At 40.0% G+C, this 25,954-nt stretch overlaps 2 protein-coding genes and 1 long non-coding RNA gene across 6 annotated transcripts; 2 read left to right on the forward strand and 1 right to left on the reverse strand.

Moving 5' to 3' along the window:
* Positions 1 to 772: 772 nt before the first annotated feature.
* LOC103396712 (uncharacterized) lies at positions 773 to 19,094 on the forward strand. 4 transcript variants are annotated; one of them, XM_008334919.3, is made up of 50 exons: positions 773 to 883; positions 1,278 to 1,330; positions 1,410 to 1,436; positions 1,552 to 1,620; positions 1,802 to 1,855; positions 2,010 to 2,078; positions 2,279 to 2,332; positions 2,503 to 2,571; positions 2,750 to 2,803; positions 3,078 to 3,158; positions 3,382 to 3,447; positions 3,578 to 3,640; positions 3,732 to 3,797; positions 3,979 to 4,056; positions 4,128 to 4,178; positions 5,085 to 5,180; positions 5,376 to 5,441; positions 5,531 to 5,593; positions 5,710 to 5,772; positions 5,889 to 5,960; positions 6,052 to 6,114; positions 6,201 to 6,272; positions 6,661 to 6,720; positions 7,527 to 7,583; positions 7,909 to 7,959; positions 8,052 to 8,123; positions 8,214 to 8,279; positions 8,441 to 8,512; positions 8,820 to 8,879; positions 8,963 to 9,037; positions 9,117 to 9,167; positions 9,308 to 9,373; positions 9,454 to 9,525; positions 9,623 to 9,688; positions 9,775 to 9,840; positions 9,933 to 9,992; positions 10,127 to 10,192; positions 10,278 to 10,322; positions 10,426 to 10,497; positions 10,592 to 10,648; positions 10,841 to 10,900; positions 10,980 to 11,039; positions 11,175 to 11,246; positions 11,338 to 11,391; positions 11,481 to 11,543; positions 11,736 to 11,807; positions 11,908 to 11,947; positions 12,118 to 12,169; positions 12,495 to 12,909; positions 17,103 to 19,094. In XM_008334919.3, the coding sequence occupies exons 2-50, from the start codon at positions 1,283 to 1,285 to the stop codon at positions 18,654 to 18,656; spliced, it is 4,920 nt and encodes a 1,639-aa protein (XP_008333141.1). In that variant the 5' UTR covers positions 773 to 883; positions 1,278 to 1,282; the 3' UTR covers positions 18,657 to 19,094. The 4 variants fall into 4 exon arrangements, with proteins under 4 accessions (XP_008333141.1, XP_008333142.1, XP_008333143.1 ...); XM_017042552.2 differs by lacking the exon at positions 17,103 to 19,094 and adding an exon at positions 13,928 to 15,702 and having other exon boundaries at positions 775 to 883; XM_008334920.3 differs by lacking the exon at positions 4,128 to 4,178.
* Positions 2,488 to 3,395, reverse strand: LOC112488703 (uncharacterized). Its single transcript, XR_003053067.1, has 3 exons — positions 3,255 to 3,395; positions 3,056 to 3,147; positions 2,488 to 2,623 (listed from the first exon to the last, which is right to left on the reverse strand). It is a non-coding gene; the product is annotated as an uncharacterized LOC112488703 (long non-coding RNA).
* Positions 19,095 to 20,623: 1,529 nt separating the features above from the next.
* Positions 20,624 to 25,556, forward strand: LOC112488695 (uncharacterized protein P19A11.02c-like). Its single transcript, XM_025066190.1, has 7 exons — positions 20,624 to 21,095; positions 21,518 to 21,597; positions 22,051 to 22,260; positions 23,066 to 23,176; positions 23,551 to 23,689; positions 23,819 to 24,127; positions 24,371 to 25,556. Exons 2-7 carry the CDS (start codon positions 21,520 to 21,522, stop codon positions 24,421 to 24,423), a joined length of 900 nt encoding a protein of 299 aa, XP_024921958.1. The 5' UTR covers positions 20,624 to 21,095; positions 21,518 to 21,519; the 3' UTR covers positions 24,424 to 25,556.
* Positions 25,557 to 25,954: the final 398 nt, after the last annotated feature.

Consider the following 25,954-nt stretch of genomic DNA (forward strand, 5'->3'; position numbering starts at 1 on the left):
CTTATGGCTTAAGCCACACCCACTCCCAGGTGACTCCCCCGCAGCCATAGATACAGGAAGGAAACAAGATTGTAAATCTGACATCTGCTCCAGCTCAAGCATCCAGGTAAGATATTTGACTTTGAATTATTGGCTGATGAAGATTTTCCCACGTGACTGAATGTGTATCTAATCAACTGAACAAAATAACATTTTAAGGATTTGTGGCACAGAAGCCTTTGTGGTGTGTTGTGCTTGGTGTGAAATCCTTTGTTCGACCTGCAGCTGATGTGACCTGTAGGTAGAATCCAGACATATTTTGGTTATATAACTGCAAATACTCAATGGGAAACCTGGCAACCCATTTATGTTTTATTTGAGCTTCATAAAAAAGTGGTATAAATGCAGCCAAAAATATTTTTTAATTTTTTTTTTAATTTCAGGATAGTGTTTCTTTCTGATGTGCTGTTTCTTTATAGTTAAACATTAACTTTTTTTTACTATTATAGCCACTATTTGGTGGCTACATTTTAGTTACCTTTAAACTTATCTTCTCTATAGCATTTTGCTATTTTTGTTAGAGAAATTGAGAAATTTAGCAGTGGTTTCCCAATTCGAAAATCATATCATCATTGATCATATCGTGGAGTAATTTTTGTTAAAAAAATTTATTCTAATACCTTCTAGTACCTGTATGTCAATTGCCGAAGGTCATTGAGAGTTGTGAATTCCGATACTTTTGAGCTGCACTCTAACGCAGCACGTGTACAGATGTTGTTGTGGGTGTGGCTACGTTTCACTCACTGTGTCTGTCAGTGAATGGTCATGGTTGACGATGATCGGACGGTTTTCCTGTTTAAAAAGTTAACTTAAATACTTTAACCGAAGACTCTTCAATCCTGCGGTAGGTGAAACTCGATCTATTAGTTTTTGAGTCATTGGAGTAACTCAACCCACTCCACAAAAAGGAAATTGGTATTTTTTTAACCGACGTTTTACGACTTTAAAATATTTTACTTTCTGCCGTAAAACGATTCAAACGTATCACTTTTGCGATAATAAAAGTGACCTAAAAGTCGCTTAAAACAAAAGATATTTCTTTCTTGTCAAGATACACTCATTTACTGCAGTGATTTAAAGGACGAGAAGCATTCTTTTTGTTTTAACCAACAGATGATTATTAAAATCTTGAATAAAATGTAAATAATCTATTGTTTATATCATAGTATTTTTGTATTGTGATATTGGTCTATAAGACACAATAAAGTTTTAATTGTTTGTAGTTGTTGTTTTTACAGACAGGATGGAGGCATGTATGAGGAAGCCAGAAGCCAAAAAGAGACAAAAACCAGTGAGAACATTTAAAAAAAAAAAATCTTAATAATAACAATGTGTCATAATGTTAATACTTGTTTTTTTTTTACGTGCAGACAAAACCTCCTCCAAAACCTCCTGAGGTACAGCAAGGAACATAAACATTTCATTAGCAAAGTCACAGAAATGAAAAAAAAAGTTTTTTTCATGAGTTCTAAAGTGAACCTGTTATGATTAAGTGTAAAAATGTATTCACAGCTACGTGGAACTGAACCAGAAAGAGTTGAGAAAGCGACTCCTTTCATTCCTCCACGACCTACAGATGCTGTAAGTCCTTTTTTTTAATTGCATGTCCTTGCTAACAAGTGATGAAATGCAGTCTATACCAAGTCTTTAGATGAAGCACTTTTTTAAAATATCTGTACAAACTATGAACTCAAAAAGACAAGAAAGACAAAAATAGAAACATTTATTTTATTTTATTTTTTAATTTGTTTTTGCTTCCCAGGAGATGACACAGACACAGTACAAAATAAGCAGAACTACAGTATTCAACAATGAGGTAATTAAGATTAAATTCGATTTTTTTTTCAAACATTATAACTAAAATAATATTTATGTAGTAATTTGACAGATCATATATTCAGGGAAGTCCTTGAGGTTCCACCTGCGTATGGAAATGAAGGGCTCATTTATTTATTTATTTATTTTTACAGTTTCTGGTAAATGACAGAAAGAGAGCAGTGAAACCTACTCCTCTGGTTCCATCACGACCAAAAGATGCTGTAAGTCTTGTTGAACTGTGGTGTCATTTTTTTATTGCATTATCCTACATCATAAACCCTTAAACCGAACTGATCCTGAAGGAAAAATGTTGCATCGTTTACGCAGTCCAGTTTCACCTGGGAGCATTTTCAGAATCAAGAAAAAAATAATATATAAAATGACGAACAGTTTATTTAACCTAAAATTTAATTCTCTTCAGGAGCTGAGTCATACACAGTATCGAGTACTCAGAGCTGCTGCAGAAAACCCTGAGGTAAGGCCTGTACAAGTACAAATGTATAAGTAACCTTTAAAACTAAATTACAATTTAGATCAGTTCACCTCGTGTTTTCTCACAGGACAAAGGCTCTGTAAATGACTTGACATATTGTTAGTGATGTACATGTAAATCTTTGAATTAAGAGTTTGAAATCATCATCACAGATGAAGAAAAATGACCTGGAGAAAAAAGAGAAGCCGACTCCTCTGGTTCCTCCACGACCTGCAGATGCTGTGAGTCTGGGCTTCAGTCCCATGGATTTTTCTCTTTTTTAATGGCATCAGTCTGTAAATTAATGTGGGTTTGGGACATTTTTAGTAGGTAGTCTTCAATGTTGCACTTTGTGGAGGTCCACATTTTAAGAACTAGCTCTACTCCTAATATAATAATATGAATTAATTATCTGTGCAGGAGTTGACTCAGACTCAGTATAGAATAACCAGAGCAGCAGCAACAAACACTGAGGTAATTCCTGTATTTGGTTTTGGTCATTTATTTACAAATCAGCCTTGAAATACCAAATAATTCTTTTCAAAAATAGTAAAATGTTATATGTCCAAAGATAAACGATTGGCACACATTTACAAATTCAGCATTTTTTTTCCAAAGAAGTCAGCATTGGTTTAATTGATTTAATTTAATATTTCTTCATTAATGTGTCATTTACTGATGTACACCCTCTGGAGTTTTAAACTAATTAATAGTTATAATAATTACCATCTGTACTCATCTATGTCAGGCCAACGGGAACCAAAGACCAAAAGACAGAACAGGGAAATCATCTGAACCTCCTGTGGCTCCGTCCAGACCTAAAGAAAAGGTACAATAACAATAATAATGGTTTTATGGGTTGACATTAGTTTTGCTGTCGCTTCCATTTATTGTATAAACATTATTTAGGGTCGAGATGACGTACCTGAGGTTGAGGATGTAACAAAGTTTACTGTAAAGAATTATCCTGAGCTACTCCTGGTTTCTGGTTTCTTTCCTGTTTCTACTCTCATGTTTAAACAATTTCCCTGTGTTTGTCTCTCCATGTTCAGGAACTCAGTGAAACCAGCAGGCACAGTCAGAGAAGAAGCAGAGAGTCACCTTACACGACAGCTGAGGTAAAAAAACAAACAAAAAACAGATCACAGCTTTGTTTCACTGCTTTGTCTTCACAGTCATTCCTTGTTCTTCGTCTTCTTCCTCTTTTTCTTCTTCTTCTTTTTTTTCTTCTTCTTCTTCCTCCCTCAGCATTCTGCAGAGAACCACAAACCAGAAGCTGCTCCAGCTGAAGACCAAGCCGACTTGAAACAGGTAGTTCAGAAAGAACAAAGAACAAACGCAGCTCTCGTGGATGGTTTTCAGTTCCTTTCTTCCCCTTTATTGACTTTATTTACCGTCGCAGGGGAACAACTCGGCTCTGACTGGGATTTTTCGACGGAGCCAAAAGGAGAAAACGTCTACTTTCACAGTAAGCGACGAGTCAAGTCCATTAGAGTCTGAGTCTCAATTATTTATACCATATGTCAATCATGATCAATCCTGAAGGCGTGTGGCTACAGGTGTAGGTCAGCAGTGATGAAGGTCACGTCACTGTTGAACCAATGTTGGATCAATCAAACGCTCCACTGTCTTTATTTCTGTTTTATCAGAGTTATGTGAATGAGGATGAGCAGCAGGAGGAAAAGACTGAAGATGTCGTCGCCAAAAAGGCTCCTGGGAACAAAACGGTGTGTGTGTGTGTTTTGTGTGTGATGTTTGCTGGTGTATTCACTCTGTGACATGTGACTGTGGTTGACAGGGCGGTCTGAAGGGAGTAATGAAAGGTTTGCAGTTCAAATCCTCACCAAAGGTACGAAGAACGGTCAGGTTTGGATTTGGTCACCGTGTGCTGCTTCTGTTTGTCCAGAGGTGGAGGTGGAGGTGGAGGTGTTTAAGGTGCTGCTGCTGCTGCTGATGGTGGTGACGGTGGTGGAGTTTCCATTTGCAGCTTATAGGAATGTGTCTGGAGTTTTCTGTGTAAAGTTAACAACATTTGTCATAGAAATACATTCACACCTTGACAGGAACAATCTGTTGCTGTTGGTCTGGTTTCATTCTGTGGGTCTTTTTATTATGGTCTGTAGCTGAAACCACTGAAATCCAGTAGTTCAGAGAGAATTAAGTGAAATACGTTGACAAAGATCAGTCGCTCCGTCAGTGAACACCTCTTTGAAGACCAAACATAGAACCAGGAGTGTTTATGTGAGGAGACCGGTCAGTAATATACCAGATCAGGATTGTTTTGCATATTGAAGTTATTATCTAGATAATTTTGTCAGGTTTTCGTGCTGAAGTAGATCCTAGCTTCAGTAGTTCAGTAAGTTGAATGGACGGGACCACAATGCACCTGGGCGGGTCCATGGGATATTTTTTTTACCAGAGACATGGAGGCGAGCAGGAATCTCTTTGTTATTGGTGTTTTGTTTGGTTGCTTTGGGAAAAACCACTCCTTGTGTTTGTGTTCTTTACTGCAGTTTCAGGTGTCTTCTACCGCCGCACTGTAAGTTGTACAAAAATTTGGTTTAATCTGTTTAATTTTGAGTAAAATCAGGAACCTAACCTGGAGTTGTGGTGACATACTCTATGGATTCCGTGACATCAGCATGTTGAAGCTGATTTGAAAGCCTTTTCTTTAAGTGTTGGCTCCAGGGGCTGCGTTGTGATCCATCTTGGAAAGATAAAAATATAATTTGAATCACGTTGATTCCTGTTCCAGGCCAGAGATCCCAGTCCTGGTGCAGAGGACGAAGCCTCGGAGAAGGAGCAAGAAGCAGAAAAAAACAAGGAAGAAAAAATCACAGAACCTAAACAGGTGAGAGGAACAGCTTTTCTCCAAATGTCTGTTGGAGAGAGAGAGAGTAAAAGAATTGTGTTTAAATCAACCAGGAAGCTGTCGGAGTGATTTGATCTTCAGGCAGGAATAAAAATGCAGTAATTACCTCCCTTCTCTGGTTTAATGTAATGGTTTTTAATGAGAACACGTTGTTGTTGTTTTTTGTTCTGGCAGGACAAAGGTCTCTTCACTGGGATGTTCCGCAAAACACCTAAAGAGAAACCATACCCCTCAGTGACGGTATCGTGTTCTCATCCTGTTAAATAACAGACTGTAATCACAGTTTTCATCTCTCTGGTTGTTCATTCACTGGTTCTGTCCATTGTCAGTTCAAACAGGAGGACAGCGACTCTGAGGTTACAGACAGAGAGGACAAGTCTCAGCAGCCACAGGTGACGCTTCAGTTATATTATCAGTCAACACCAGGGGCAGTAGAAGCAAGTTCAAAGACGGTCAGATGAACTGGTATTTGTCGCATATTTTTATTCAAACTGTTCTGGTGTTTCAGGAGAGTTTGAGTGCCAACCGTGAGCTGTCGCTCAGCAGTGACAGTCTGTCGGAGAACAACAAGGTAAACAGCCCTGAGGTAGAAAAACTGCAGCCTACAAACTGTCCTAAATTAGGCTGATCCCAGAAATGAAAGCAGACGGCGTTTGATCAACTGTGCGTTGGTTCTGTTTGTGTTAGGAAAAAGGAGGAATATTCAGCGGGATGTTCAAGAAGTCTCCCAAACCTGCAGATGATGCTCAGCCTGAGGAGGTGAATTAAAAACAAACAAACAGCTGAAACACTTCTGTTCCTGCAGTGATTATTCATTTATTTTGTATTCATTTCTCTTCTTGTGTTCCAGGACCAACAGTCCCAGTCTGACCACGTGTCCGGCAGCAACGACAATCTCTCTGAAAACTCCAAGGTTGTTTTGTCAGCCGGTGGACAAAGTTAGGGTTAAATGTTGTAGAATCATCACTAAACTGATCTTTCTTAATCTAACGTTGGCAGGACAAAGGAGGATTCTTCAGTGGGATCCTCCGTAAGACACCAAAGGCTTCAGCTGAGGGGGCATCAGGGCAGGTGCCATGTGACTTTGATTCATACTGTACCATCAAAACTACAATATCCTAATTTATCAAAATATCACTCCAGGAATTTCTCGTTGGGTTCTGGTAGAACGAGTTCAATATCCTAATTTATCAAAATATCACTTCAGGAATGTCTCGTTGGGTTCTGGTAGAACGATCGTAGGGTTAAAGTTTTGAACAATAAATGTCAAATACACCTTATTTAGAACTCGGCCTTCCCTACCAACAGACTAAGTCACGAGACGGTTACATGTGAAGTGGAACTATGTCGTTTAACTCCTCCTGGCTTTGTCATTGTTGGTTCTAAAACCGGTTCCACAGCTACTGTGTCTGTCTTCATGTTCACACAGGTTGAGTCACATTGTTTCTGTGTGTTTTAGCTCTTGGAGCCGCTGCACAGTGAACTGTCCACCAGCACTGACAGCCTATCAGACAACAAGGTGAGTCAGTCAGACATGTGTGTCTGACACACCCTGTCACTCTTCAGGTTTCAGTCGACACGACAACGATGGAGAGTGAAAAAGAAGTTTAACTGACTGGGTCCAAAAGTCCAGTGTATATAAAGTCCAGTATATATACATATATATATATATATATATATATATATATGTGACATATTCTGGGCCTTAAAAGGACTTTGAATTGTTATGAACATAACAATATGTATTTAAATTAAGGGAAACCTTTGACCTTCATGTGAACACAAACAACTGAATAATGGAAATAATTATCTTTTCACTTGTTCACGTCAACATAAAAAAGATAATGTCACACGACACTTTAAATTAGAAGGACATAAAAGTGACACGTCGTGCTGACGGTGTCTTAAATCAGGATCTAAAAATGGTTCATAACACTTCCTGTTTGGAACATGCATGTGATTGGATGTTTGCACATGTCATTTGATGACCTGGACCTGGTCCAAACTACGAGTCAGAATTTCTTTTTTTTTGATCCTGTGACCTTTTTGAGTTCAGATTGTGACTTGATCATGGAGAGAAAAATAAAATGTCAAATGTTTAAACTTCTTAAACCAATTTCATCCTTCTGCTAAAACTCCATTTAAAGGATTAATAACTGGAATCCCTCGGTAACTTGAACATTGTAACTTCTGCTGTTCCATGACTGGACTTGCCCTAAAATAACTCTCTTTGTTTTTTATTCTGACTTTCTTTCCTTATAGAAAGATGAAACCTGTGTTTGATTATGTCGTTGATTGTGTCGTTGTTTTCTCCTCTTCCTGCAGGACAAGGGCGGTCTATTCAGTGGACTCCTGAGAAAGACCCCCAAAGCACCTGCAGAGGTACGGTCTCACGAACCTGTGTGAAATGTATGTGAGGGAGACTGGTCTACAGCGAACAGACGAAGAGTCTCAGCCTCAGAGAGATAAACTCACTCGTGTGTGATTTTTTTTTTCTCTGGTACTGACTCAAAAAGAACTCTTCGTCCTGTGGTGAAACGAGTTTTTCACACACACTTTAATAATTCCTCTAAGAGGTGTTTGTCCTGAGGACCGTGATTTTTTTTTTCTTTGCCTGCGGTTTTGCGAACGATGAGAAATTCCATAAATATTCCATATAAATTGTAGGGAATATGTTCAAAAGTTCACGTTTGTCCTTCTGTTTCAGGAGAATCTGTCGGCCAGCAGCGACAGTCTGTCGGAGGCTGGGAACGCATCGGTCAGTGAGGTCACAAATACTACATGAGATCATACAATATGTGGCTACATTTTGTCACCAGGGAGTGGAGTAATTTTCAAAAATTGTTCCAGGAGAAGGGAGGTGCGTTCAGTGGAATGTTTAAGAAGTCGCCCAGACTTGCAGACGTTCCTTCCACCGAGAAGGTAAAACACAACTGCGCAGTTCATCCCCAAGAAAAACAGACTGATAAAAATAATACTAATACTAATACTAATACTACATATTTATTTTAGGAAAAGCTAATGGCAGACAGCGAGCTGTCAGGCAGCACAGAAGGTCTGTCTGAAAACACCACCAAGGTATGAGTTTTACTGTGAAATAGACTTAAAATGACTTAATAATAATTTTTTTCTCTCGAGTTTTACTGTGAAATAGACTTAAAATTAATAATTTAGACTTAATAATAATTTTTTTTTCTTAAATAAATACAAAATGCCTACATAACATTTTCTAATTCTAGGAAAAAGGAGGAATATTCAGTGGAATCTTCAAAAAGACGCCCAAACCCAGTGAAGCTGCTCAGTCTGAGGAGGCAGGTGTTAATGTTTGAATACACTGAAATAAACGTATATATATATATTATATAATAAGGTCCAACTTCTAAAAAAAAAAAAAACAACTAAAAAAAGTGATGATTCTTAAGTGATTCAAAATAAAAATTAAACTTTATACTGAAATATTTACTACACAATCGCAGTAAATGGGGGATAATAACTTTGGTGCAATTAGAATTACCACCAGCAGAGGGCAACACATGATACAATTAGTAGTAATACATAGTATTGTATAAACTGTAAAGAATATAGAAAATTAACTTTTATTTATTTTTTATTTCTAAGGATGACGATCCTGACAAGGAGCTTGTAGCCAGCAGTGAAAATGTATCTGAAAACAAACAGGTCAGTGACACCTTTTTATAAAACTTACTGAATTTTTATCAGACAACTTAATATATATATATAAATATATATTTTTTTTTTAGGAAAAAAGTTCAGGACTGTTCAGCGGGCTCCTGAAAAAAACTCCTAAAACAACAGGAGAAAAGACGGAGTCAGCGGTGAGTACCTGATCACAGTTCTATTTCTGTCACCTTTACAATTGTTTTTCAATGATTTTTTTTCTACTTTTGATTTCAGGATGAGCTGTCAGAGAGCAGTGAGGATCTGTCAGAGAACACAACCACCAAGGTGGGAACTCTAACTATATATTTGTCAGATAACTTAGAAATATCCTTCTTGGATTAGATTATTGTTACAGATTATAGAAACACTCCTCTGTATTGATTTTATAATTTTATTCTTTAATAATTCTTTTTTTTTTATTTTAGGAGAAAAACATTTTCAGCAACATGTTTAAGAAGCAACAGAAACCAGCAGAGGGCGTCACGGAGAAGGTAATTCAGCTAATCTGAGTTAGCTACATCACCGTCTGACTGCTGAGAAGTTTTGACTGATTCCTGGTTTCCTTTTTCAGGAGCAGGACAGGAAGAGTGGAGATGAACTGTCTGTCAGCTGTGAGAATCTGACCGAGGCCTCCGTCCAGAAGGTTGTTGTTCTCTGCTCTTCATCCTTTCTTTTTGTTTCCCATCATCACCCGTTTTGATGTCATTAATAAAGGAAAACAAACGATGCTTGTGTTTCAGGAGAAGAAAGGCGGCTTCGCTGGATTATTTAAAAGGTCAGCCAGCATCGACAACCTGTTTGATGAGGTCAGTGTGTTTGTTAAAAAGATTTGTGTTTCCTGATCTGTGACCACTTCACTGACTGTCTGTGAATCTGTGTTTTTGCTCCTTAGGAGAAAGGTGGGCTCTTCAGTGGACTTAAGAAGAAACCACCAAAGACGTCTGGAGATGATTCTGAGGTGAAGACACGACCAGTGCCACGCTGACCTTCTGACCTTCTCACCGTTCCTGTTCATGGAAGGATAATTTTAATTATTGATTTTTTGTCCAGGACAAAGAAGAACAGAAGGAACTGTCGGCCAGTAACGACAGTCTGTCCGAAAACACTAAGGTAACAGGACGAGGAATAAATATTTAAACTTTCCAATAGCAGCACAAGTGAAGACAAGTCGATTTTTAAAAATTTAATATTTAAGGTTTTGCTGTTATTTAATGTTTTGTTGTGTCCCTGTTTATTACTTTTAGGAGAAAAGTATTTTTAGTGGGATGTTCAAGAAAACTTCCAAAACAGCAGAGGGCGCCACAGACGAGGTGCAGTAAAAACCTTTTATATAAACATTAAAAGTTCATTATGTTACGTTGTTTTATTTTACTTTACCTTTTTGCTGTCGGCCAGGATAAGAAATTGTCTGCCAGCTGTGAAAATCTCTTGGAATCAAAGGTAAAAATACTGTCCTTGAATCACAGCGGTCTCACAGTGATTCTGTCTTTGACCTTTTTGATTTTCTTGTTGTGTTTTTATCAACTTTTTGAACTTTGTTCAGGAGAAGAGTGGAGGAATCTCTGGGATCTTCAAGAAGTCTCCTAAACCCTCTCCCCGCTCTCTGGTCTCCAAGGTGAACTGACTTGTTGATGGTTTCTTCTAAGAATTAGTTTGACATTTGAGGTTTTTATCTTGGTTTTAAAATGTTTTACTTTTTTTCCTCCCAGGATCCACTCAATGAGTTGAAGAATTCTCAAGACTCAGACGATCTTTCAGACACAGAGGTGAGGGGTCATCAGCTAAGGAAGCTAACAGATAAAAGGCTAGCTGAGATATATAATTTTCTAAAAATAAATATTGTGTTGTTTTGGTCAGAATGGCTCAAGGACATGTCTTTTTTTTTACTTTTACATTCACTAAGTTTGTCCTTCAATCACTTCCTTTTTAACCAAATGTATTATTTATGATTTAAAAAGTCGACACAGGCCGAACTGTCTGCCAGCAAAGAGAACCTGTCTGAGGTGACGAACAAAAAGGTGACAAAATGACTCTCATACAGTTTTTAATATATATTTTAACCACCGAAAAACTAACGCAGATTTCCTGTTTTGTCAGGAGTCGAAAGGAGGATTTGCAGGGATGTTCAGGAGAACGCCCAAAATAGTGGAACCACAGGTCAGCGTGAACATGTGTAAATGTGTTTATTGTTTTATTTACAGGTTTTATAAGGAGTCTAACATTTATATTAATGATGAGTCAGTTTTAAAATCCAACAGTGAAAAGTAAAAATGTTTCTTCTTCACACGACAGGAAAGTGTTGACCTGGAGACACCGGAGGGAGGTGGACTGAGACGCAGGAGGACAATCAAGAAGAAGAGAAGAGTGCGTCGGTGGTCACTTTATAAAAAAGAAAACATAAAACATTTTTGACAATATATTTACTGACGTTAATTTCTGCTTTAACGATTTTCAGGTCGTGTCTTTCCGAATCAAGAAAACTTTGCCCAAACTACCCAAGAGTTCTCAGGTTTGTATTGGTTTCTTGTCAGCTTTTGCTGTTCTGTTTTTTCAGTGTCTCCAATATAATCACATCTGCCCATGTGGTCGACCACGCAGGCTTCAGAGAAGATGCCTGTGATTGGAGAGACGGTGGAGATGCAGGAGATGAGCACAAATCAGGTTGGTCGTCACATTCTCACTTCATCATTGGCATCACGGTACATTATAAATATATATTTAAGTATTTCCTACTGTCACTTCATCCTAATTCATTTGCAGTCTCTCTATTATTATATTATAGATAATATATATATATTATATTATATTATTTTTAACAATATCTCTATTGTGATTTGTGATTTTGTTCTTAAGGATAACACATTTGAGACGCAGCCCGTGGAGATGGCAGCTTACCCCACAGAGGGCAGCAGTCAGGCTAACGAGGTGTGTGATCTGTGTCGATCTTTTCATCGGACGCAGAACACGTTTAAAAATCGTCTTCACCGTCGGTGGTCCCGTCACTAACCAGTGTTTTTGTTTGCAGGAAGAAGATGAGCTGATGGACTGGTGGAACACAGTCAAAGGTGAGTTTGACAATAATAATATGAATAAATATCATCAATCACTGCAGCCATAGGAGGAGACTTTATACTGATGTCTGCTCAGAGACCAAAGGCAGCAGCAGCAAAAAATGTCCAGTTATCCATCTGTGTTTCTGATGCTAATACAGTTTTTCTCTGCTGATAATTTCCAGGTTGGAAAGAATGGAATGAATCCTCAAATTTCCAAGCGGAGGATGAGGATATGTAAGAAAGAATTTGTCTTTTTTTAAAAAATTAAATAATGATAATGCAATCTGAGCAATCAAAACTTTTTCTTTATATTTTTACATATAAATAATTCCATCATTTAAATGGAATAAGAACAGGAGAGAAACACAGACATCTACTCGCTGTTGTTTGTCTTTCTGTTCCTGCAGGATTCTGAAAACTTTTGAGGAATTTTTCTCTAAAATATATTATAAAAAAAAACAAAGAAGAGCTAAACTTTCCTCACAAGTACTTAAAAACAGACAAAGTGTTTTAATATTTAAAAAAAAATAACCTCCACCGTCTTGTCCTCTTCCTCCAGGGCGATGGAACAGGCTGCCGATCGTGTCTACATGGCCGCTCGCCTCTTTGTCCGACTGTTCAACCAGCGGGGGGCGTCCTTGCAGCACCGCATCCTGGAGCTTCTGGCACTGGCGGATGCAGCCGATGAGTTCCACAAGAAAACAGTGAAAGCTGCCGTGGGCGGAGGCGTGGCCAGTGTGGCGGGCAGCGTGGCGACCATCACAGGGCTCATCCTGGCGCCGTTCACCTTCGGCGCCTCCATTATCGTCACGGCCGTGGGCATCGGCGTGGCCACGGCGGGCAGCATCACCTCGGCAACGGCCAACATCACCGACACGGTTCACTCCAACATGGACCGGAAGAAGGTGGAGAAACTGATCCAGGACTACCAGGAGGAGATCAAAGACATCAGAGAGTGCATGGAGTTCGTTCAGGTGAGGAGAACATGAGTTTCCTGTGTTTGAGAAGTCGGGAACGGAGATGCACAAGATGGTCGCTATAAAAAAGAGGGAGAGAGAGAGAGAGAGAAGGTCTGAGAAAAGATGATGTTGTTCTGGTTGGATTTTTCAAGTTCAATAAGAAAAATAGTTTTGTGAATTTGACCATTTAAATAAAATTGATTAAAAACTAATAATAATAATAATAAATGAAGGAATGACTTCTCTGCCACCAAGCCTGACTGTCCAGTTGCCCTCACGCCGTCTTTGAACGCCTACAGTGAATTTCAAAGTTGTCCAGCAGCTCTTTGTCTGTCTGTTGTCCTGTCTCTGTCTGTCTGTTGTCCTGTCTCTGTCTGTCTGTTGTCCTGTCTCTGTCTGTCTGTTGTCCGGTCTCTGTCCTCCGCCTCCAGCTCTGTCTCTGCAGCCGTTCAATCTTTTAACGGTGATGTTGGCCGGTGGCTCTAATGAGTCTGATGTCTGTTGATCATAAGTCGGTTGTTAAAAGTTAGAAAATATTAAAAATACTAAAATACTAATCTAAGTACAACTTAAACAAAATCATGAGTTTCACGAGTCTGGAGACTTCTTTAAAAAATAATAATAAAATAAAGGAACACTGTTAGAGAGGCCGTTACGCCCAAGCAGAAGTCTAGCAGAGACGCGCTGCCCTTCATTACAACAGAGGCGGAAGTGACGATTCTTCTCCTGCCACTATTTCTGGAATTCGACCAACACTGAGTCGGAATGAGGGACTAAAAGAACCAGAGGTATGTGACTGTCTGTACCAGCACCAGGTTTTTATCCTTATCTCACCTTCACCCAGTTAAACTCAGTGTTTTTTTCGTCCTTTGATAACACGGTCATGTCACTTTATTCCTGCTTTGGCGCTTAGTTTGTGCTGCATTAACTAACAACAAACGTCGTTTCACGTAGTAATTCCTTTTTCTCTTTTCTTTTTCTTCTTTCTGTGGCAGTATTTCACCTCAGTCTTTGTCTCTTTGTCTCTTTGTAGGAAGGAATGGACACCCTGGATGAATGGGACTTTGAGAAATACACTCAGAGCGCAGCCAAAAAGGCCATGAACCACAACATAAAACACGTGGTGAAGGAGGGCGGTCGGGCTGGGAAAGCCCTGATGATCAACACAGACAAACTCATCAGCACCGTTCAGATTCTGAGTGTTGCAGGTGGAGCTGCCAAAGCTGCTAAAGCCATCAGCGTCACCACAGGAGTGATGTCGGCGCTCTTCCTCGCCCTGGATGTTTTCTTCCTCGCCAGAGACTCACATGAGCTCCGCAAAGGTGCCAAAACCAAATTTGCCTCCAAGATCAGAGACGTTTGTAAACCCCTTCAAGACGGACTCCTGGAGCTGAACAAGGTGAAGACTCAGCTGCAGAAAACCATGGACGGCATCGAGGTGGAGGAATACGAGCAGATCGAGGAGGTGGAGGTTGAAGTGGAAGATGAGTTGGAGTCGGATCCAAAGAAGCTGGCAGAGTTGGAGCAGGAGATTGACCTGTTGGAGGAAAAACTGGACAAGAAGCTTGAAGAGGAGGAGCAAAAGAAAAAAGAGCAGGAGGAGATGAGTATAAAACTTAAAAGAGGGGAAAAAGAGGAGAAGAGCATGAAGGAAAAAGAGAATGAAGACCAAAAGGGTGACTTAGAGGAGGAGGAGGAGGAGGAGGAGAGAGACACAAATAACGATGAAAAGCAAGAAGGAAAGAGAGAAAGCAAGATGGAAAAAAGTAAAAAAGAAAACAAACCTGAGCCGAAGGGAAAGGAGAAGGATGAGGAAACACCCAGAAATACTGAAGAGGAACAAAAGGTCGAGACGGAGAACAGAAGCACAGCCGCAGTGACAGAAAAAGACAAAAATGAAAGTGTGAACGAAAGAAAGGAAAACAGGAGTAAAAAAGGAGATTTGATGCCAGAGGAGTGGAGAAAAAGGAGTTTATTGGCTGAGGGAGACAGAAGTCAAGAGCCTGAGAGGACGATCACGCCTGAATGGAAATCAGTGACTGAGGAGGAGGACAGAAGGAGCATGAGGAGCCACGGCAGCAGGAGTGACAGGGAGAGAGAACAGAAAACAAGGGAAAGCCACAAGGAGAGAGGAGGCAAGGATAGGACAGAGACACAGAGGAGGACAGAGGAGGAGCAAAGTGTCAAAGATTGGAAGGCTGAGGGTAAAAACAGCAAAAGAGAGAGAAGAGGAAGCAGAGAAGGAGGAGAGTCGAGGAGAGAGATGGAGAGGAAGGAGTCACGACGAAGTCAGGAAGCAGAGGTGACGAGGAGGGAAAGGAGCACAGAGTCTCAGAGGAGTCACCACAGGAGAGAGCATCAGGACAAGCCAGGGAGTACGGTGGACAGCATGAGGAGGTTTGAGACAGCAGAAGGTAAAGAGGGAGAGGAAGAGGAGAAGGAGAGGAGGAGGAAAAGGAGAGAGGAGAGAGAGAGTCAGAGGAGAGATTATGAACACAGTCGGAGAGGCTCCAGGTCCAGTGCGAGGATGACGGAGGACGGACTTTACATTTAGTTCTCCATCATCATCATCATGAACTTCATGTTCACCGTTACAGATGCTCAACCACAGACCGTGGATAAGAAATGGACGTCGATCTCTGGTTCAATAAGTGAAGCCCTGGAAGAAGAGAGAAGAAATCCAAACAAAACTCTGTGTAAAGACAGATCCCTGAGGATCAACATAAGGCTCCGCTCCACTCTGTCTTCATTTCATTATGTTTAGGTCTTCTTGTATTTCCTGCAGTGGCTCAAAGGAACATTTGATTGTTGTTGAGTGGCTCAAAGGAACATTTGATTGTTGCAATAACAGAGAAAACAGTTAAAGTTAAACATTAGCTTTAAAAAAAACCCTGAGACGATGTAGAACTCACTCTGACTTTTGACATAGTCTCTCTGTCTTTTCAAAATGTATTAATGACGCGGCAGACAATTAAGTGTTATTTAATAAGCAAATATGTTACAAAAAATAGCTAACATTTACCTGCAGGGTATGGAAAAACGTATTTTAATATAAAAGCTATAAAAAAACGTGCTAAAAAGTCGACTTTATACAACAGAGCAATAATAGAAGGTCAAACAGTGATTAAAAAAACACTTAAATATGTTGCACAGTAGCAAAACTATATATTTGTATCTCATTTCTTTTGTTGTTGTTAGTGCGATGTGTCGTGATGCCTCCGTACCTTTAGCTGGTGTTTTCTGGGTAAACTTTGGCTACAAAATATTTAGACTTTTTACATCTCTTCTCTCGTTGACCAGTGTTTTTGAATTAGCAGTAAACAGAAAAACCTGTTGTACTCAAGGTACAAACAGATGTCTACATGAATAAATATTACTGGTCAGTATGATAAAGTACTGCTGTTACCTCCTCTGGTCTCTGACCAGTCTCTTTAAACTAACTGTTACCTAAACAGTGCACTTTAACCCCAGCGTGACCTCTTTTATTTTTATATTTCTTTGTTTCTCGTTCGTGGTATTCATCAGTCGAGACACTGGATATTTCTGTTACACTACGCAGTGATGAACTGAAGCGCTTCTCCTTTTACACTACGATGTTTCACATCTTCTCTGGACTTTTGGTGGAGAAACCTTCTCCTGGTGCTGGGTCTGTCATTGTATGAATAAATACCAGGAGATGAAATCAGAATGTTGTCACCGTTCTTCATTTACACTTCAATGACTGTAACAATACAGTTGGACTGATGTTGTACTGATGCAGTACTGATGTTGTACTGATGCAGTACTGATGTGTGTGTTTCACTTTGAATGAGTCAGGAGTGGCAGAGAAGTACCTGAGTGGTGTACATGGATATGGTTAGGGAGGACAGACGACGGTGACAGATTTGTTCAGGAGTGGGAAACCTCAGGGACCAGCTTATGTCTGGTGGGAACTAGGGTGCAGCATGATCTGTCTGACACCGGGGGGCGCAACTGGTCACACAATGATGTAAGTTTTTACTTTGGTCTGGTTTGGTTGTTGAAATCTTACTTTTTCCTGGGATAGTGAAGGCATCCCTGGCTTGACAGCAGCCAATAGGAGTTGGGTTTGTGCTGGTCACTTCTGTGTGTTGCTAGCAGTTTCCTTGTAACCAAGATCAGTGAAGTGAATCAAGGTGTGTAGTTAAAACTGTCTGTCTTCTCTGTCCTTGTCTCGTTGTCTCCTGCAGGACGGTATGGACACCCTGGATGAATGGGACTTTGAGAAGTATTCTCAGAGCGCAGCCAAAAACGCTTTGAACCAGAACATAAAACACGTGGTGAAGGAGGGCGGTCGTGCTGGGAAAGCCCTGATGATCAACACTGATCAGCTCATCAGCACCGTTCAGGTTCTGGGCGCCGCAGGTGGAGCTGCCAAAGCTGCCCAGGCCATCAGCGTCACCACAGGAGTGATGTCGGCGCTCTTCCTCGCCCTGGATGTTTTCTTCCTTGCCAAAGACTCACACGAGCTCCGCAAAGGTGCCAAAACCAAATTTGCCTCCAAGATCAGAGACGTTTGTAAACCCCTTCAAGACGGACTCCTGGAGCTGAACAAGGTGAAGACTCAGCTGCAGAAAACCATGGACGGCATCGAGGTGGAGGAATACGAGCAGATCGAGGAGGTGGAGGTTGAAGTGGAAGATGAGTTGGAGTCGGATCCAAAGAAGCTGGCAGAGTTGGAGCAGGAGCTGGACTTCCTGGAGGAGAAGCTGGATAAAAAACTTGAAGACGAGAGGAGAAAAAAGAAGGAGCAGGAGGAGCAAAGTCTGAAGAATAAGAAGGAGAAAACAGAGGAGAAATGCATGAAGGAGAAAGGAGATCCAGACAAAGAGAGCTCCAAGGAGAAGAAGAAGGAAAAGAAAGAAAGCAAGATGGAAAAGGGTGAAAAGGTGAACACATCTGAGTCCAAGGAAAGGGAGGAGGAAAATGAAAAAACAGCCAAAGATACAAAAGAAGAAAGTCAGAAAGGAACCAAGAAAGAGAAGGAGACGGAGAACAGGATCACAGCTGTGAAGGAACAACTGGAGAGCAGAAAGGACAAGGAAAAAGAAGAGCCGACTGAGAACAAGAAGACAGAGGAGAAACTAAAGGTGGAGGTTCAGAGTAAAAGGCCTGATTTAAAACCAGAGGATTCAGAAAGAGTCAGAGCTGAGAAAGGAAATCAGAGGAGGAGGGAGGAGGAGAGAGGAGTCAGGTCTGAAGGGAAAAGTGTAAATCAAAAGGAAGAGGAGGAGAGTGAGAGCGTCAGGAGGCACAGCAGCAGAAGTGACAGAGAGAGAAATGGAAACGACGTGGAGAGAGCTAGAAAGACGAGTGACAGGACAGAGAACTGGAGGCGGACAGAGGAGGAGCGAGGAGTCAGAGACTGGAGATCTGAGATGACAAAGAGTCAAGATGAACGGAGAGAACGGAGAGAGAGTAAAATGGAGGAGGAAAGGAAGGAGTCACCACAAACTCATCAAATCTCGATGACGAGGAGGGAGCGAGATCCCAGGAGGAGCAGGGACGACGTTGATTATCAGAGGAGTCACCGCAGCAGAGAGCAGGAGGAGAAACGAGACAGTCGGGTGGACAAAGTCAGGAGGGAACCCGAGAGAACAGGAGGTGACGAAGTGGAGGAGGAGAGGAGGAGAAAGAAAGAGTATAGGGAGGCTCCGAGGAAAGACGCAGATGGAGAGCAGGAGCGCAGCAGGAGAGGATCTCGATCCAGTGCTCGGATGATGGAGGATGGACTTTACATTTAGGTTCAAAGATAATCACTTCTCACAGAGGTTGACCCAGAAGATGGCTGTTCTCTTTTTTTTTGTGCAATACATTTTTGTTTAATACTGTTTGTGTGTGTGTGTCTGTGTGTTCAATATATATATGTATAATCCAGGTGAACAGTTCACGGTGGGACTATTTCGTGTCCGTATTTCTTCGTCTCATAAACCACTTAAGTTAAAATCAGGAGGAAAAGAAAAACAGTAGGAAATTGATTTGTGTATCAGGCACTACAAAATACTGTGAGTGAATAATACTGAGCTCAGTGGACTTTTTTCATGTTCTTCTTAAACTTGTTGTTGATGTTTTTTATATTTTCCTTTGTATGTATTTTTAATTAATCAATTAATTAATTAAGGGGGAAACGTCTTTTTCTGCTGGTGCTGGTTTATATTTAAACAAATAAAGTACAAGTGAAGCATTAGCATGTCCAGTGTTTCAGTGGATTATTGTGATACAAACCTGGGTAAGGTCACGTTTTCTACTCTTCTACCTCAACGTTTGACAATTATTCTTGGAATAAAAATGTTTAAAAATGTAAATAATATTTTATATGTTTGTTACACAGCTCAGAGAAATACAAGATTCCAGAAGTGGTCTAAGTCTTGGCACGAAGTCGCCACTGGAGGGAGACAGAGCGCCAAGGCCTTTTTTTTCTTCTTTTACTGAAGGAAATGAAACGGACCAAGAGTTAATAAGGAATGAATCAAAACATGTGTCTTCTTCATCGTCAGACCTTCATCATCATCATCTTCTTCTTTTTCTTCTTCTCCTCCAGATACTTCTGTTCCTGGATCTCGACTCAGAACAAGACAAGATCCAACGTCTCATCAGTGATTCCTGGACTCAGGTACGGTTAAAAACTCATCATTTCTGTCCCTGGTGTTTGTGTTTTCATGATAATATTTTACGTTTTGTCTGTTGTGGAACCAAACAGACCACAGGCTGTGAAAAGACCTCATGTTTTTATAACAAAAAAAGGTGGTGTTTCTAGGCACACAAAAAAAACAACCCCAATGTGGAGCAAACACCTTCTGCACTCCTGACACCCCAAAAGTATTATTCTATTTGATTTTGGCTGTGCTGCAGTAGAATCAGGTGAAGGTGTTTCCCATCTCCACTTCCGTCCAGGAACAGGGGGAAATAGAACAATGATTCCAAAAACGATGACTGGAAACGATGACCTACTGAGATATCTTTTTCTCCTGTTGTTGATCATGTTTCATTCTGCTGTGGAGCTGTTGGATAAAAACTACAGGAAACCTGATCCGTTTTGGTCCAGGGAGAAAGTTTTGAGACAAGCGTGTGTGACAAACACACACGCTGGTACATAACCCCCCCACACCCTAACAAACATAACAAAAAAGAACCAGTTTGACCAGGTATTTATTATGCAAACTCATCTTTAGACACTTGAAGATGAAGATAACAAAATATGATGCAAATGTGTGTTTTATATATAAATATATATATTTATGGCAGATGCTGTGAAAAAAACACACAAATAAGTGAAATCATTTTTTTTGTATATTTAAACATATAATGACATATTAGTGCCACATGTTACCACGCCCTAACAGCTATTGCCCCGCCCCCTTGACGTCTCCCCCTCTGTTCAGACTTGCTGCGTCAACACTTCTTCGGGAGACGAACATGTTTGTTGTGGACTGTAAGCTGATAGGCCAGGCTTTTATTCCGTTTGATATTCCTGATTCCTGTGCAGTCGTCGGAGTCATCACTGAAACTCATGACAGATGACTCAGACAAAGACACACAGCTGCAGGGCAGGTGCAGTGAACTCACCCTGGACCACGCCCCCTACACGGTGTCTACACACACACACACACACACATTTGTTTTTGGTTTGTGAGCCCTGTATTCCTAAAATCATCAACCAAACCTTCACCATAACAAATATATGCCTAATCCTAATCTGTACCTTAACTCTGAATCTTCAACCCCAGAATCCTGTCCCACCTGGTGACACACCAGTTCAGTTGTTGGGACTGAATTAGAACATTTTCTGTCAAAGTGAACCTTCGTCAAACTGTATACATTACAGATGTACACAGTTTGAGTAAAGTATGAGTAAAGTATTAGTAAAGTATTAGTAAAGTAAACACTCAGTGATGACGACCTTATTTCCATCTAATTACCAAAATCCACTCTAACTTCCACGTTAACCATGACGACCTGCTCTTTTGTCCCCTCAAGTCAGTGAAAAAAAACAAAAACTCTCACGCACGCACACCCTCCCCACACACACACACGCACACACACTCCTCTACCTGCAGCATCAGTGCTGACGTTTGCTTCTTTAAACCTCCACAGGAATCAGACGTCGTCAGAAGCTGAAACTGCAGCGCAGCAAACTTTCAAAAACCTTTTTTCACAAACCTTTGGAGCGTGGTGCGGCTCAGGTACGACTCTGAAAACCTCTTTTTACACTTCATACAATTTCACTTTTATAATTGAAAAAAAAAACTGTTGATGTACAGAATTTTTTTACATGACTTTGAATTTTATTATTTAATTAAACACTTAATTAAACACACAGAATTTTTTTACATGACTTTGAATTGTATTATTTAATTAAACACTAATTGACGACTCTGGACTTTCTCATGAACTCAAACCTCCCATGTTTTTTATTTTGGCATTTGATCAAATCAATAATTCTTTACTTGTTTGTTGCGTCAGTAGCCATATGGTGTCAGTAGTTGGTGAAAAGTTAAAGTAGAAGTATTAAAAATCTGGAACTTTGTTGAAAAATGTCTTTGTTTTTGTTGTCAGAATTACATTGTATGAATTTAATGTTTTACTTTTGTGATGTTTTTGTCAGAAATGGAAGCAGGGTTGATACGACCGGCTGCTGCTGCCGCCCTGGTACTTTTTGCAGCGTCAGTGGTCGGAGCAGCACAGGTTGGTTTACTTTCAGCTTACAGTAAAGAGAGTCTCTTCATCTGACCTCAGGGGACAAACAGAGAACGTCACCACGTCCACACCATTTTATCAGGACGGCCAACAGTGTCTGTATAAAAATGACTGGAGGCCAAGTGTGACATTTAGGACTGGAACATAGTTGTATCATTTTGTGCTGCCAAATTTGTTAACACGACGGTCCGATCACCGCTCAGCTCTCTGTGTTTTTGCTATATGCTATATAACTTTGCTAATTGACTGCTTTTGAGCTATCTTTTAGCTTTTTTTTGGCTAACTCTAAGCAACATTTAGCATGAATATCTTTTAGCTAATTATGCTTTTATTAATTTAATGTTTACAACAGTTATTTATTCAGAGCTGTGTTCATCAGTGGTTGACGTAGAAACTAACGTTAACATGGTTTTTCATCATTTGTTAATGTGTGTGTGTCAGGTGAACATCACTCGTGATATGTGTGGAGTCAGTAAACTGTGTTTGGAGACACCTGAGGACTGTGACCCCGCTGGAGAGACAGACTGTCTCTTTGCGGCTCTGTTGACCCGGACGCCACCGGCTCCCAACGGAACCGACCTGTCGCTCCAACTCAGAGGAAATTCCCTGGGATACATCGGACTGGGAATCACGAACGACAACGCAACTGAGGTAAACCACACAGCACTGGTATTACATTACTGCCCTCTAAATGAAAGCATTGGTATAATGCTCCATACAAACAATAAAATCCCAGCGTGAGACCTGAGAATCAAGTAGAGTCAGATCCATCTCCAATTACAGTAATAACATGAAATAATATTCAACTTTTTGTCAGTAAATAGCCCAAAATGGTTGTTAGATGATTACAAACAAAATAAAAAGAAGAAGAAAACAGACACACAATAGCTTAATGTTAGCACAGATGTAGCCGAAAGCTAGCTAAAAATAACTGAACATTAGCATATAAAAACATAGTTATTTTAAACCGTGAAAAGTTAGACACACCACAATCCAAGAGAATTTTGTGTTGTATCTTAGAAAGAAAGTGAAGTGTGATGTGTTTCTAACGTCACTTCATGAAGCCTTGAGTTTCACAGGGCAGGTCTCATTGCTACTGTCAATAAAGCCTGTGTTGAGAGTGCCTTCATTCAATGTTTGCTGTCGGACAACTCCCTCAGCTGCAGGCCACCGGTCCACATGAGAAATAGACAGGCGACAAGCCAATGTTAACATGAGAGTCAAAATATTCAGTGAGCAAACATCTGGGAGCAGATCAACAACCAACGATGCTTCAGTCAAAAAGACAAACTCTTATTTTCTCCCATTTGTCTTTATCTTTACACACATCTCCGCTCACTTGTAGCCGACCAGCTAAGTCCCACAAATGGTTTCATTATTTCCAAACTTTGCTATTTGTTGTCAATATGAGGAAAAACAGATTCTAACTTTTCATCAAATATTTGTTCCCCCTCAGGGAGTCACCACACTCTTCATCTGTGCTCAGAACTCCTCGGACAACGGGACGTTCATCTTCAGAATCATGCTGAGGAACAACACGGACGCTACGCTGACGCCTTTAGACACAGTGAGGAGGGAAAATGACGTTCAAGCTTCAAAGACCTTAAAAAACACCAAACAAATTGGAGATTAGAAAATGAGATACCTGGCTGAATTTGTGGAATTTGATTTTTCCCCCTGTGGTCTTTAACACTTTTTCTTTTGACAAAATACGAGTTACTGTATTTTTGATGCATACTTGGCTGTTCCTGGTAAACATTTTCAGTTCACTTTAGTTTGAGCCTGGCTCTCATTTCCATCTTAATTAACATCAAAAAGAAAATATGTTTTTGTGGAGCTTGGTCCGTCCTTTGTTTTCTCTTCTAATCATCCTTTGATAATAATACTGTTATTACCATCACAGGTCGTCTAACACCGGACTTCATTATGTTTGCTTTTTAGACCTTGCCAGAAGTGCAGGGTGTGGTGGAAAACAATGTGATCCGGTGTGAATTCAGTATCCCTACGATGAACGACACCAATGGATACACCCTGAGCAACCCTTACACCATACTGTTGGGGGAGGGCAGTGTAGAAGGAGGTGGGTGGAGACACGTGTCGGAGATGTGACCACATTTAGAATACTATATGTTGACCACGTTAGTTCATTATTTTAGTTAGGCGGCGTATGACTAACTTTCCTTTGTGCGTCTGTGTGTCTATTCTTCAGATACGTTCGGCAACTTCAACATCACCCTGAACAGTGGCCCCCTTACCCTGCCTGACCTCTACAACAACGTTGTCAACACAACAACAACTACCACCCCATTTGTCACCAACAGCCCAAATACAACAACTATGGTCAACACAACAACTATGGTCAACACAACAACTATGGTCAACACAACAACTATGGTCTACACAACAACTATGGTCAACACAACAACTACGGTCAACACAACAACTACGGTCAACACAACAACTATGACCAATACAACCACTCCAAACTCAGGAGCCAGCAGTGTCCTCAACTCTAATGGTAAACATTTACTTCCAGAAGTGTTCCAATATGGTTTCTATTTCAGCCCCATCTCATCTTGATGAGTTGATGACTAATTATTTACATTTCAACCACAGTTTGGCACGAGACAGCTAAGACGGCTAAGATAGTGTCTTCCATTTCTGCATAAAAACTAGAAATAAAAGGTTGTCATGATTATTTGTATTCAGACAAAACCAAATATATTGTATTTACTAATTACTTTATTTCTCCCCCCACCAGCTGTGACTGTCCTGCTGACCATCCTCACACTGTCCGTCATGCTGAGAGTCTAAGTCCAGAGGAAAGGCCTGGAGGAATATGAAAATACAGAAATTATATTTTGCACTTGAGCTGTAGTCTGAGTTTTAACTGCACCTAATCAGTTGTTAAATATTCTTTTATTCCCCACCTGCACGACAAAAACAACAGCAACGCGAGTAATGATAATTATCTTTTTTGTTAACTGCTTCTGTTAAGTGCCCTTGGGTCAAAAGATCCACTTTTTTTAAATAATATCTCATAAAATAATTTGGAAATTGTTAAGGTTTTTTCATTAATATTTAAATGAGAATATATCTACATATAATATATATAAAACCGTTATTTCCATTTATTTACATGCACTTTATTTCTCGCTCTCCGATTCAGCCAATCACCAACTGTTGCTAAGCCGAAAACAAGGAGCAACAGGTGAATTACCCAATTAGCACCAATTTCCTCCTTAAAATTTTGCACCAATCCAGAGTTTTTTAAACCGGAAGCACGCGATGTAAACAAAGATGGTGGCCTGCGGTAGTTTTGAACACGGTGCTTTAGTTGCCTAACAAAATAAATAAAATCTGTCATTCTGAGCTCATAAAAACTTGGAGACACTTCACGGGCTTGGACCTCACAAGTCATTTTGAACATAATTCATCATCAGGTAGAGTATGTGATATATATATATATGTTTTTTTAACGATTAAATGTTCATACAAACAACAGCATTGGCTGAACAGTTAAGAATAAACCGGCCTCATTTTTAACACGTTCAATTGATTGTTGTATTGACAGAATGAACCACAGTAAAGTTAATAACCGTATTTAAAATACTGAGATAAAAAGCAAGAAAACCGTTTGATTAATATCTTTGAAACATCTGGGGTGATCACATCGTTTTTATTTGTCCCTGAAGCAATGGTTTCTTTTGGTTTGGGTCTGTGTATTAAAATGAAGAGGAAACTTCATATTTCGTTCTAAAAGCTATTTTTTATATTTTTTATCATTGTACTGTTGTTGTAATCTTTGAGTTAAGTTATGTAGTTGGTGTTTTTGGGGCAAAAGGGCAATGAAAGTGACCCGTGGAGTTCACTGGAGCCTTGAGGCCTTTTTCCTGTCAATATAAATATACACTTATTCTAATTGCGTCATTAAAATCTCTACAGCCGCTCCTTGTGCTCTTCTCTTTTGTGTCGGCTGAACACATTTGTTGAAGGTTTTAAATGTTGTGATTTTATATATATGTATATATATGTATATATATTTCTAGATGGAAATGTTTGATGTAAAAATAAGATACAGCAGGTGGCAGTAGAGCGACTCAAATGATGAGCTGGGGTGTTAGCAATAGTACTGTAGCTGATAATCACAACTCGGAGTGCCATAACCAAGATTTACAATAGACAAGATGGCAACTGTGATGGGAATTATCCAGGGAGTACAATAAACATTTCATGGATGTATAAGAAAGACCCAGCTTGTGAGTAATAATTGAATTATAATCCTTTAATTTTAGGACATGAGGCGTCTTGAATGTCTCGGCCTCCACATGAAGAACATTTAATA

This window comes from Cynoglossus semilaevis, chromosome 20 (genome assembly GCF_000523025.1).
Source record: "Cynoglossus semilaevis isolate Cse_v1.0 chromosome 20, Cse_v1.0, whole genome shotgun sequence".
Classification (NCBI taxonomy): domain Eukaryota; kingdom Metazoa; phylum Chordata; class Actinopteri; order Pleuronectiformes; family Cynoglossidae; genus Cynoglossus; species Cynoglossus semilaevis.